The sequence below is a fragment of the Trachurus japonicus genome, chromosome 24 (genome assembly GCF_045865225.1).
Source record: "Trachurus japonicus isolate A0001 chromosome 24, Traja_1.0".
In the NCBI taxonomy this organism is placed as follows: domain Eukaryota; kingdom Metazoa; phylum Chordata; class Actinopteri; order Carangiformes; family Carangidae; genus Trachurus; species Trachurus japonicus.
The window spans coordinates 11,813,855-11,826,594 of record NC_140930.1 but is presented as its reverse complement, the minus strand read 5'-3'; the positions used below and the strand labels follow the sequence as shown (position 1 = coordinate 11,826,594).

The window sequence follows — 12,740 nt, the reverse complement described above, 5'->3', positions numbered from 1 at the left end:
GAATGCTTGAAGAAACAAAAGAAAAACCTTCCTATTCATTAATACTCTGACATGTATCCATATCCGCAGCAAATTGGACGGTCACACTCATTTTTAATTATTAAGGCCTCTCATTTGTCGTCCTGCTGCTGACATCATAAGCTCTTTGTTGTTGTGGTGATATGTGATCCAGATAATATCAATGTGGAGACACCGGATACTCTTGTTTTGTGATTGAGGGTCTGGAGAATTGGTGATGGTGGTGGTGCTGATGAGGATGGGGGGGCGGAGGGGTGGGTGGGATTAAATCCACTGGAATTAAATGTCTAGCCAGGTTACAAAGATGTCCATGATATATGGAGGTAATGTATGGTGTTGAGTTGCATTTTGATTATGTCCAGTCAGTGGACAGCGGGGCTTTCAGTGACGTGAGGTAAATGACTCTCCCTCCGAGGGTCTGAGCTCATTAACAGGGACTGAAATTGACACACATGGAGATGGTTGATCTGAGGATGGATCAGCAGCGAATCAGACAGAAGTTAATTGTCATGATATCAGTTCCCCTTCCTCTCTCCTATCCTCCCATCAACTGTCTCTCCATCTCTTTCTCTCTCTCTCCTTTACCAGAGCAGGGAAGGGAGTTTTCTCAGCCATGAAGCTCGGCAAGATCAAGAGCTCTAGAGACGATCACAAGAGAGGAGGTAAAACAACAGACAACAAAAGACTCTCCTGTATGTTAACATGTTGAAATGTTTTATTGATCCTATAGATAAGGAACAATGAAAATGGCCTTTCCCACTCTGACTGGATTTAAAGGGATAGTTCAACATTTTCGTTACCATTAATTGTCGGTGCAAGCTATTTTTAGAACGGCGGAGCAAAGCCGTGAGCTGCTCAGAGCTATGCTCGAAACTTTCCGTTTTTATCTCATAGCGTGGTGAATGTGCAGGTCACAACTTGTCCACGGGAGCGTTTTGGAGTTGTTGGATTGTGTATTTTATGAGTTTGATGAGGGAAACCAAGAAATCCCATTAGCCTCTGTAGCGTAGCTCTGAGCAGCTCACGGCTCTGCTCTGCTGTTCTAAAAATAGCTTGCACCGACAATTAAAGGTAACGAACCTACTGCTAAAACTATAGGGATGATGAAAATGGTCCAATTTGCCAACATTGGCAAAAGTATAATACAGACACACACAAAGAAAGACTTTTCAAAAACATGCCAAATAATGAACTTGTATTTTTACGTTTTTCAACTTGAAGGTCTAAAAATGTTTCAGGCCTTGGGCACACTGGGATAAAATACTGATGGGGAACCACTGACTTATTTATTATTCATGGTTCAGCTTAAAAAATCAGCTTTGTTTGCAATGAATATAGAAAACTATTGGAGCCCTTTAAGATAAAAATAAAACTTTAAAAGTTGATTTACTTGTTTTCAGTGGGTCTAGATGAGCCGGCGGTCCTGGACATGGAGGACCTGGACAGGAAGGCCATGCGTCTCGCCGGGACTCTGGACCCAGACACCATCTCTCTGGCTTCTGTCACGGCCGTCACCACCAATGTGTCGAATAAGAGGTATAAGAGATCTGATCATACACCCACACAGTACAGGAAACTACTGGTAAAGGGAAGAGATTTAATGCTGCTGCTTTCATCTGCTGAATAAATTGAAGCAGACTGAACAGTGCTACCATTTAATAGCATACATTTCTAGATTTAAACTTATTCCAAGTAAGAAGATGGAAAAAGGCAGAGTAATCACAGTTTGAATCAAACCTAAAATGGAGCTCGTGACCCCGTTCCCACTCAGTTTCGCCTGTAATTTGTCAATCCACTGTATGAAAATCACTGATTATGTTTAATGTGTGTGTTTTCTTCAGGTCAAAGCCAGACATCAAGATGGAACCGAGCTCTGGGCGACCTGTGGATTATCAGGTGTGTGTGTGTTTCTGCAGCTATTTGTGATTGTGCACCTTTGTGTGTAGGTTGGTGAATCTGCGTGTCATTGAGGGTGTTACTATTTATCTACTTGTCCTCTTCTATCGATTCGATGTGTGCTGAATTTTTTATGGAAGAGACGAGCAGCTTCCAATGGCAGGTTGAAGAATCCTTTAGGTTTTTGGTAAAACTTTTATTCTCCTTCTTGGCAAGACTGTGAGATGTTGAGATCGATGCTGCTCTCAGATCCACCTCCCAGCACCTCTGCGCTAAACATAGGGAAGATAACTCCTCTAAATCCACACACTGTCGTTTCCACATTTGTATTCAGATTAAACTAACAAGATAAAGTATGTTAATGTGTAAGCTTTGGAGGTGGACGGATTTCTAAACTTTGAAAGGAGATGAGCTACTCCGCTCCCCTGTTTTCAGTCTCTATGCTAAACTAAACTAATCATCTCTTGGCTTCAGCTCCTTTGGTGAAACAACATTATATAGGAAGATTAATACCCCTCTAATGTCTTTGCATTAATATAAGACTACAGTCAGCAGCTGGTTAGCTTAGCACAAGAGAGAAAAACAGCAAACCTTGCTCTTTCCAAAGAAAAGACAAACAACCTGTCTGAAACTCACTAATTAACATTTGGTTCTAGCTTGTTTGTTTAATCTGTACAACAGCAGCGTAACAACGTGTAACAATGACAATTTTGGAGTTTTACTGAGGTGTTATGTCAAATACTTTTATTTAGATCTGCGAATGCATCTTTTGCCTGCCTTATTGAATTTATTCATCACAACATCAGTAAAAAGAAATAAAGGAATAATTGTGAACACAGTGTAATTGTCCCCCAATACAAGCCTGTGGCCTAATTTCATGGCCTATTTAACTTAAAAACATGAATAGATTTATACACCAGTCAAATCAAGTAAAGTCTCGGTGCAGACTCATGCTCTCCTTCTCTCGTCTTTATTTCCCTCTGTTTCTCTTCATCATCTGAAGACTAATTGAACCACAGGGATGTTGCCTGAATCCTGAAACCTTTTCACACAGTCAGAGTAAAACAAAGACCGAGATAGTGAAATCTGGCGAAAGCCCTTATTGCCTGGAATCAGCCTCATCATTAAAGACTGTGAAAGATCAATTTGCATTGTTTGCCTTTGAATTGTCCTCGGGGTAATTACTGCGCAGTTTTTTTGATGAATGATGATAGTGGAGCTGCTGGTTGACTCTCTGCTGGAGGAGGCTCAGCTCAGCTCGTCGTAGCGTTCAGATCTCTTGTGTTAATGTCTCTCATCAGATCAGCATCACGGTGATCGAGGCCCGACAGCTCATCGGGCTCAACATGGACCCTGTGGTGTGTGTGGAGATTGGAGATGACAAGAAGTACACATCTATGAAGGAGTCCACAAACTGCCCATACTACAACGAGGTGAGACTTGTTAACACACTTTTTTATGTAACATAACTAACTTCCTTTTTTTTCCCCTCTGAATGTCAGCATCACTTACATTTTTCATATATTCATTTGCCCGTCCCTCATTCACAATCAATGCAGTGCTGTACTTGTGGGATTTAAGAGACACAATCTGCCTTAAATCATATTCTGGCAAACACTGAAGTTCCCCTGAGTTTTGTTGTTGAAGATGGTTGAGATTGGATTCAGAAAACACAGGATACATCTGAACACAATAAGATAAGTCCTCCAAATCTGCACTAAGAATCATGAAAAGATGAATCATGCTCTAAAATGTTGTAATACTTTATTTTGCACACACCTACTGAGCATTTTGGCGACTTTCACATAATTGTTTTGTGCCTTGAAAGGTGCCAAGTTTCAATATACTTTGTTGTTGTACAGTAAATGTATCTTATGACAGTAGCACAGTCAGAGGAGGAAGATGTCTCTCAACATGAAGACGTCAGTCAGTATCCAACTGGGAAAGCGAAACCCTGACATGAACAGAGTTAAGTGTAGGACAGGCACTGTCAGACATTGTTCTCTTTGATGGTCTAGTACAGTAACGATTCACTGACTTTAAAATACAACACACACCACTCTGCACTAGAGAGAAGCTCCTGAAGTGTGTCTGATGAGCAGAGAAATCCCTCTCGGTAGGAAGTGTTAGCCGGTGATGCTGAGAATCGCCGTGTCCTGCTGCCGCCATCGATTTGTTTGTCTGAAAATCCCCTGTGGACGAACTGGAAACCAGAGTGACTGAGACAGTAATCCTCTGATCTCTCTGTCCTCACACCGAGACACAGTTGGTTCTGTTTGTTCAGCGCAGGAGAAATTTAATGATATCACATTTCATGTGTTTCTGTTTGGATTAGTGGGACACGGCAATGAGAGAGAAAGAGATCGACATGCAAATATACATAAGGCTCCAAATTCATAAGATTAAATGGCCTAATTTTAAAGTATAGATGGTTACCATTTCTTATCCTTTAATATTGAGCTTCATTCAAAGATAGATTCTGAATTGTTAATTTTCCTGTTACATAATTCATCTGCATAATGATTAAAGGGAGTTGGGGACGCATGTAAAAACCAACTGTACAAGGACAAAGTGAGACCAGTGAGACTTTTTGCCGTGTCTCAGTCCGGAGTTAAGATTTGGCCAAAGTGCAGAGAAACTGCACACAACGTACTTTTGGCAACACAGAGACTCCTGCTGCAAAACGGCATCAAAGACGATGATGCAGACGTGTAAATCAGCCGTTTCTTTTCAAGTCTCTGAACTTTGCTTCTAAAGAATTAAAAACCTTGCAGGCTGGAGCTGCGTCCTGCATGCATTTGCATAAAATATGTGTTTTTTAAAGGTTAGTTCTTTGTTTGGGTCTCCCAGTGTGGACTGTATCTGTGCATCATCAAACAAAACTCTCACCGCCCTACAAAGGAGCCATTAATGGGAATGTCACATTTCTCTCTGTTGCCTCAGTCCCTCTGTTGAGTTCTGTATTGATGACTTCTGAACCTGAAATCTTCAGGGTGAATAACAGAATTGATTTTAACGGGCAAACCTTTTCTTTACCTTCCACAGTATTTCGTCTTTGACTTCCACGTCCCTCCCCACGTTATGTTTGACAAGATCATCAAGCTCTCGGTGAGTAATGTGTTATACCTGAAAGTACGCACTGCACAACCAGCTCAACAAACTGTTTCCATATTTGTCTGGCAGAATAACTGTGAACATTACATTGTTGAGATTTCATACTTTTTTACAGCACTTTGCAAAGAAAATAACTGAAAATTAGATAAAACTTAAATATTTGGCTCAGGGAAAAATAGTTATTATACCACCATAAAAAAGATATTTCCAGTTATTACATTTATGATGTTGATCTAAGGGAGTCACTGGTTATGTTTCATGTAAAAGGCTGAAGAAATTCTGCAGCACTTTGTTTTTAACATTGCATGAAAACCCTCCTGTTTTTCTGTAGCATTCACAGATTGATGTATTTTCTGCACATTGGGAATCTTTCATAACAGGTGATTCACTCTAAAAACCTTCTTCGGAGTGGGACGTTGGTGGGAACCTTCAAAATGGACGTTGGGACTGTTTACTCTCAGCCTGGTACGTTACAGGCTGTAGCACCAGTGATAACTGCTAATAATATACACATAGATGTTTTTATACAGAAACATTCATCTACACATCCACATCATCACAAGACTGTAGTTTTTTATATTTGGTTGTTTCATTGATTGTCTTTTTTTATTTCCCAGAACACCAGTTCTACCATAAGTGGGCGATCATGTCTGATCCTGACGATATCACGGCCGGATGCAAAGGTTATGTAAAGTGTGACATCGCGGTGGTGGGGAAGGGCGACAACATCAAGACTCCACACAAGGCCAACGAGACCGATGAAGACGACATAGAGGGGTGATTAGTTTTTTAATGATCGGATTGAACTGATTTTCCATTTTGTTGATAGATTATACACAGTTTTAAACAAGCTGTAGCAAAGACTATATGTGTGAGTAATAGATCATAGGCTGAAATTTGAACAGAAACCATTGTAATAAATCTATACTGTATATATTAACAGTAATCAATAACTCCCAGTCTTGTCTTGCAATGAAAGGTTGTGCCGTCATTTGTCTTCCAGGAACCTCCTGCTCCCAGAGGGCATCCCAGCGGAGAGGCAGTGGGCGAGGTTTTATGTGAAGATCTACCGCGCCGAGGGACTTCCTAAAATGAACACCAGCATCATGGCGAATGTGAAAAAGGCCTTTATAGGGGAGAACAGAGACCTGGTGGACCCCTACGTTCAAGTGCAGTTTGCCGGGCAGAAGGTACGGTAACTCTTACAACTCTACATCCTGCTTTCTGCTGTTGTCTGCTGCTGTCTGACAGCTGTTGTTGCTGCCTTGAGGATTATCACTGCTCCTCCAGGACATACTGTGTGTTTGATAGTAAACAAGTGCAGGAATCCGTAGGTGGATTTCCAAACTTTAGTCTAACTTGTAGAAAAATGTGTTTTGGTGTAGAGGAACAGCAACTGTTGTTTATTTTTGCCTTAAAAACATTAAGATCTTACTCACCTCATTTAAATAATTTAGGCGAGAAAACCACTTTCTCACTTACTACACAGTGCAAGTATGCAAACATTAAGACAAGGCTGCATCTGTCTCATAAACCAAGACATTATAATATTAAGCGAAACAGAAAAGAGAGGAAATGAAAAAAGTTTTGGGTTGAGCTTTAAAAGCTTTAGGTCGTTACATTTGATTTCTCTCAGCTCAGTTTTTCTGAGATATTACAGTGTTTACAGTGACTCAAATATCGCTTTCTAATGGTTCTGACTAATTACATAATCGTACTCTGTGTTTGAAAAGATAATTAAAATCCAAAAATCCTCCATTTGACTTTGTGAATAGATTTAAATCAATGCTTCACTGGATAACAATTCCCATTTTTCAAGTCTTAATACATTGCCCACATGTCCATATTCATTTAAGTGCTTTTAATTGCTGTAATCATTCTCCCTGTCCACACCGGCCACAAAGAGATCCCTCCCAAAAGTTATCTCAGACAAGGTAATGAGGTGACAAACTCCAGACTCTGACTCTCTGCATAAAAGACTTGTGTTGCTGAAGCTAATGTGAGTTTTCTGTTGTGTGAATTAAACAAATTAAATTAGTTCTCTGTATTTCCACAGCCCTTTAGTGTGAAAGTCCAGCAGAGACAGAGAGGTTTATTGCTGAACAATGGAAGAGAGGAAACTTCGTAAAAAGACAAGGCAATTTTAGAGGATTTCTGCTTGTTTTTTTTTTTTTTAAGTCAAAATGAATTACTTCACAAAGTCTTTTCACTTTGAAAAGGGATTTCTTTGTGGCAAGACAAGAAACAATTACAGCGAACAAAAAGCAAGGACAGAATAGAAACACATACAGTACCTGACCACCACAGACGTGTTTGTTATGTCCCCGCTTTGATAAATCAATGTTCCTCCTTCATGTGTCTCCAGGGGAAGACGTCGGTCCAGAAGAGCAGTTACGAGCCCATCTGGAACGAGCAGATCATCTTCACCGAGCTGTTCCCTCCCCTCTGCAAACGCCTGAAGGTCCAGATACGAGACTCGGATAAGGTCAACGACGTTGCCATAGGAACTCACTTTATCGACCTGCGCAAGATATCGAATGACGGTGACAAAGGTGGGTCAAGACGCACAGGGCAGCGTGTGAGCATTTTGTCTTATTAGCATTGATTATCTGTTGGGTTTAAAAAATGAGTCAGACTTCACCAGTTCATATTTTTTTCTGAATCTAGTAATTAGCTGAGCCGACATACCTGCCCCACTGATAATGGCTGTTTGAGTTTAATGGGATGCATTCAAATTGACAACCAATCAATATGGACATCAGAGGATATTAAACTCAACTACACGATATACACTGAGAGGAACTTTGTGAATGAGTCACAGTCAAGACTATATCAACGTTTATGACAAATTCTCACAGGTCTGAAATCATGCTTTTACTTTTCTTGAAGTTGTTGGAGTTTATTTTTAAATAATTTGATGAAAAATGTATTAACGCAGCCAGTGAACGGAAAATATTACTATTCAACCAGTACTTGTGTAAAATGCAAAGAAAACATAGAAATGGCTCCGGTGTTTTCTCTCAGAGTGATATCACTGAACCAACAGTGAAAATGAGCAAAAAATGTCAAATGTCCTGGAAAATGATTTATCACATCGTGACATCATCAACCAGAGCTCTGTCTGTTTGACTTCTTTTCCAAAGAAGTGCCTAGTGAGAAAACAAGTAACTTTTGGGTTAATGGGTGATAGAGGAGAGCTGTTTTAGGAGTGGTTTAAAAACATGGTTTTGCGTTGTTCTATGGTAAATTTGTCATAATTTCGAAGCATGTAAGAGATTATTTCATAGATAAATTAGAGCCATAGGTTGCACATCTTTAAATCAGACTTTTGGGATGAGAAGAGAATAAACATAGAAAAAAACTGGTTAAATGTACAAATTAGGGTAAAAAACAATTCTCCAAAGCACAAATGGGACGGGGGATGTGTTAGTGTATGTCTGTCAGACTGTAGCAGCTGGAAAAGTCCTGGAAAAGTCCTGGAAAATGATTTCAAGAAAGGAGTGGGAACCGTGCAAGAGTCAAAACACTTACCTTGAAGAATTAAACATTTGCTTTTCAACAGGGAGAAGTTCAGCATGATTTGGGCACCAGTTACTGCTGCATTTTCTTTTTCTGTTTCTGTTTCCACATAAATTTCACATTTCCTCTCCACTCGCCACCTCCAGGCTTCCTGCCCACGCTGGGCCCGGCCTGGGTCAACATGTACGGCTCCACTCGTCAGTACACTCTGATGGACGAGCACCAGGACCTGAACGACGGACTTGGAGAGGGCGTGTCCTTCAGGGCGCGTCTCCTGCTCTCCGTTGCTGTGGAGGTGCTGGACACCACTTCGCCTGAGATCATCAGCTCCACTGAGGTTTCAGTGGAGGGGGTCTCCAACATCTCAGAGGTGAGAAGAAGACGGTAAAGACGGCGAGATATATGATAGACTTATCACAATAGCAAAGAAAAGCTGTTTTCTTGACCTTGTTGTTTGACCTCCTGACCCTGGGAGAAACAATGTGATGCTATTATCCACCATTGTATTGGCACATTTCACAAACTGCTCACCAGGGAAATCAGAAACCTTAGATGTGGAGCTCCGGGGCGAACTCGCCAGCAATTCAACCTCATGGCTGTTAGGGTGTAAATGTCTCCCCCAGGATCCACAGTAATTCAGGCCAGCATCAGTCTGTGCCAGTCAAGTATTTTATTTATTTATTCTCCTTCTTAAAGGAGAAGGAAATTACTAATTCGAGAAAATATTACCAAGTAAATTAGCTCACTCCTCTCCCCTCTAAATATTAAACTTTATGCTGGTTTCACAAATTATTTACCACACATATTAAAAGAGCATCAGTGATATATTTGTCATCCTGTCATCCTCTGGGAACCAGACACGATGCTAGTAACTGACTTCTGAGGTGTAACAGAGAAAGAAAGTTGGACTGTGAGCCCAAGTCAAAGAAGCTTCCACTAATGGCAAACTCAGATTCAGGTCACGCTTTGCATTAATTTTTCAAAGCCTTCATAGTTCATAGATTTTCCCACTGGTTTTATCTATTTTTGACGACTGTTTTATAAAGTGAGAGGATCGGCTCACCCTAAAGTTAAACAAATTTGGGCGGAAATAATTAATGCAATTTGTAAGCGGACAGCTAAAATGATTCATTCCTCCCCTTTTCATTTGAGAGTTTGTTCAGTGATGCTTTGCCTTTTATTATTATTTTTTTTTGCACTTAATGACTCATACTTTAAATTTGCTCAGAAAGCAAGTTAACTCAGCCTCAACTAAGATTGTATGTGTCCCGTCCCCCCATGTGTCTTGATTTGCTGTTCATGTAAACTACTTTTTAAGTCATAATTGCTGGACATCTCTTGTCACTGTGACATTTTATGGACATTTCCCACCATTTCCGAGCTGAGTTCAGGCAGCAGGTCAGGGTTCAGATAAGGATTAGGGTTTGATTTAGGACGAAAGATCTATTGGCTACCTGGGAGTCATCTTGAAAGTGCTAAATCTTTAAGGAGTAATGATTAATATTTTATATTCTAACAACAACCATGTGGAATAATAAAACATAGTAGAGATTAGTGTACTTACAATGCTAATGCTTAAACTAAATGGCTCAGTAATTCAGAGACAAGACAGGAGTGTGTATAGTGAATAATAAAGAGAAGCTTCTGCAGCCACGGCTCCACAGACACAGACAATAAAACGAATGCACTTAGCTCCAATAAAATGATTCACTTTTTCTTCCATGTCTGTCTCTTCACCACTTCAGAGCGCCACAGGTAAAATAGAAGAGTTCTTCCTGTTTGGATCCTTCCTGGAGGCCACCATGATCGACAGGAAGATTGGGGACAAAACGATAAGTTTTGAAATCACAATAGGTGAATAAAGTTTAAATTAATCTTGTAATCCAGATATAGTAAAATAAGTGGCTACTGTTGCTGTGCAGACGCCATAACAAGCTCTGTAATGTCACAGGCAACTACGGCAACCAGATAGACGGCGTGAGCAAGCCGTCGTCTGCGAAGAAGAAGAAGAAAGACGGGGAGAATGAAGAGGAGGAGAGCGAGCTCATCCAGAACTCCAGCGAGGACGAGGCGGACGAGGACGGGGACCTGGTCTCCGTGTCCACCACTCCGCCCATGAAGCCCGTCATCACCGACAGGTCAGGGGTCAAAGGTCACAGGGGGATAGGGTGGCATGTGTTGCTTTTCAACTTACAATTTAATGAAGCCAAGACCAAACTGATTGTTAAATGCTTCACAATCATCATAAATAGCACATTTAATAACGGCCAGGAGCAGATTGTTGACGATAATTAGCTGTGTTGAGAAAGCAGTTGCACAGTCCATTACTCTTTAAGGTCATAAACTGAACATTTAAGTGACTTCTGTTTCTACTTTTACAGAAACTACTTCCACCTCCCCTACTTTGAGAAGAAGCCATGTGTTTACATCAAGAGCTGGTGGCAGGACCAAAGGAGGCGACTCTACAACTCCAATATGATGGATAAGATCGCAGACAAGCTGGTCAGTGAGCTCCTTCTCTCTCAGTCTGCACACTTCACATGGTCCGGTTTCTTCAATAAATCAACAACGAAAAGAAAATATGATTCAGCTTACAAATCTCTTATATTAAAAGAGAAATAAAATAATGAGAAGAAGAAAACAAGTAAAAATACTAAATATACTGTAGGTAAAGTAATATGTACTGGTGGTATAGTTGAAGTTGCTGTACTTTCATGTGAAAATACTTTGCTGTAAGTAAAAGTCCTGCTTATGCAAAAGTTCCTTAATTAACATCAATATAATATATAAAGGAAAGTAATATAAAGTGACAACAGACAACTGGGCGTCAGGTTGATCATTAAAAACCCAAATTTGTCACTAATGTTGTTTCTTCAGGTGCCTTTTACAACTATTTGAAATATTCATTTAGTTAGAGTCCACCTCAGTATGAGCAGATAACTGGTGTCTGACATTTATAAAAGTTGTTTTGGATTTAAATATTTGGATACTATGTTTTGTGCTAAGCTCCAGTATTTTTGTGTCTCTGCAGGAGGAAGGACTGAATGATGTTCAGGAGGTCATTAAGACAGAGAAGGCCTTTCCAGAGCGCAGGCTCAGGGGGGTGCTGGAGGAGCTCAGCGTTGGCTGCAGGCAAGCTGCATAATAATATTCATTTTTCATGATGCTCCTCTATCAAAACTGGCCCCAAAACTCAGTGGTCAGAAATGATACAGAGAGTTTATCCTGTAATGGATGATGTAAAACAATGAACGATGATCATTTTAAAGCTTTCCCCTGAAATCTTTATCAGACACAGCTGCAGTTAGTGAAGCTAGCAGCTCTAAAACACAGTCATGGTGAAAGAAATGAACGCTGTCTTCAAAGTTTCCTCTTTCTCTTCATGTCATTCAGGGTTTTTTTTGGGTGTGAAAGTTTTTCAGTTGTTCAGAATGAATTTATACAGAGTTAAGTCACACCTGTGTTTCCTGCTTCCTGGTCGTTTCCAGTCGCTTCGTCACTCTGGCTAACAAGGATGTGAACCAGGCCGGCAGAACCAAACTGGACCGAGAACGGCTCAAGTCCTGCATGAGAGAGATGGTACGATTTCATTTGTTTTCAGCAGAGAAAATGAAGTGACTAGAGGCATCAATTTCTGCTGCCATTCAGCCACTAATACCAGCACCTTAGTCCCTGGAAAGGCCACTCGAGGAGATTAATTTCTAGATTACTTTTTCGCTACCTTCAATAATTCGTTGCATTTCATTTGCAATGCTATCTCGTGCTCCATGTTTGTTTTTGTTTGCAAGTTAACTTTTAATTTGATTCAAGAAGAGATGCAAGAGGAATGCAGGATTTTTTTTTAGATAAAGAGGTTAATTAGTAATTAGCAAGGTATTGTAGAGTTAATGATTTCTCTGTTGGTTTTAAAATAATTCACTTATTTGTCCACTTGCATATGATTAGATTGTGTGTGATCTTAAGTGAGCTTCATCATCACTGATCTCCTCCTCTTCCTCCTCCTGCAGGACAGCATGGGGCAGCAGGCCAAGCAGATTAGGACTCAGGTGAAGAAGAACACATTCAGAGACAAACTCAAGCTCGCGCAGCACTTCCTGCAGAGGCTTCGTTTCCTCGCTGACGAGGTACAGATTTAATTTTGTGGGAATTAACTTTTGACAATATAGATAGATTATAGCCGGGGGAAGGACACT

At 40.5% G+C, this 12,740-nt stretch overlaps 1 protein-coding gene across 5 annotated transcripts in view; it reads left to right on the top strand.

Moving 5' to 3' along the window:
• Positions 1 to 12,740, top strand: part of otofa (otoferlin a) — a 75,613-nt gene that overhangs the window by 44,929 nt on the left and 17,944 nt on the right. For 4 of the 5 annotated variants that reach the window (XM_085770249.1, XM_085770246.1, XM_085770250.1 and 1 more), the window contains exons 6-21: positions 607 to 680; positions 1,428 to 1,554; positions 1,860 to 1,914; positions 3,216 to 3,347; positions 4,960 to 5,022; positions 5,409 to 5,493; positions 5,646 to 5,805; positions 6,032 to 6,218; positions 7,394 to 7,580; positions 8,694 to 8,917; positions 10,293 to 10,401; positions 10,499 to 10,685; positions 10,929 to 11,049; positions 11,579 to 11,679; positions 12,036 to 12,126; positions 12,555 to 12,671. In XM_085770249.1, coding sequence (XP_085626375.1) covers positions 607 to 680; positions 1,428 to 1,554; positions 1,860 to 1,914; positions 3,216 to 3,347; positions 4,960 to 5,022; positions 5,409 to 5,493; positions 5,646 to 5,805; positions 6,032 to 6,218; positions 7,394 to 7,580; positions 8,694 to 8,917; positions 10,293 to 10,401; positions 10,499 to 10,685; positions 10,929 to 11,049; positions 11,579 to 11,679; positions 12,036 to 12,126; positions 12,555 to 12,671 — 2,020 coding nt within the window. Of the gene's footprint in view, positions 1 to 606; positions 681 to 1,418; positions 1,555 to 1,859; positions 1,915 to 3,215; positions 3,348 to 4,959; positions 5,023 to 5,408; positions 5,494 to 5,645; positions 5,806 to 6,031; positions 6,219 to 7,393; positions 7,581 to 8,693; positions 8,918 to 10,292; positions 10,402 to 10,498; positions 10,686 to 10,928; positions 11,050 to 11,578; positions 11,680 to 12,035; positions 12,127 to 12,554; positions 12,672 to 12,740 lie in introns of all 5 variants that reach the window. The other variant, XM_085770248.1, reaches the window with a different exon arrangement.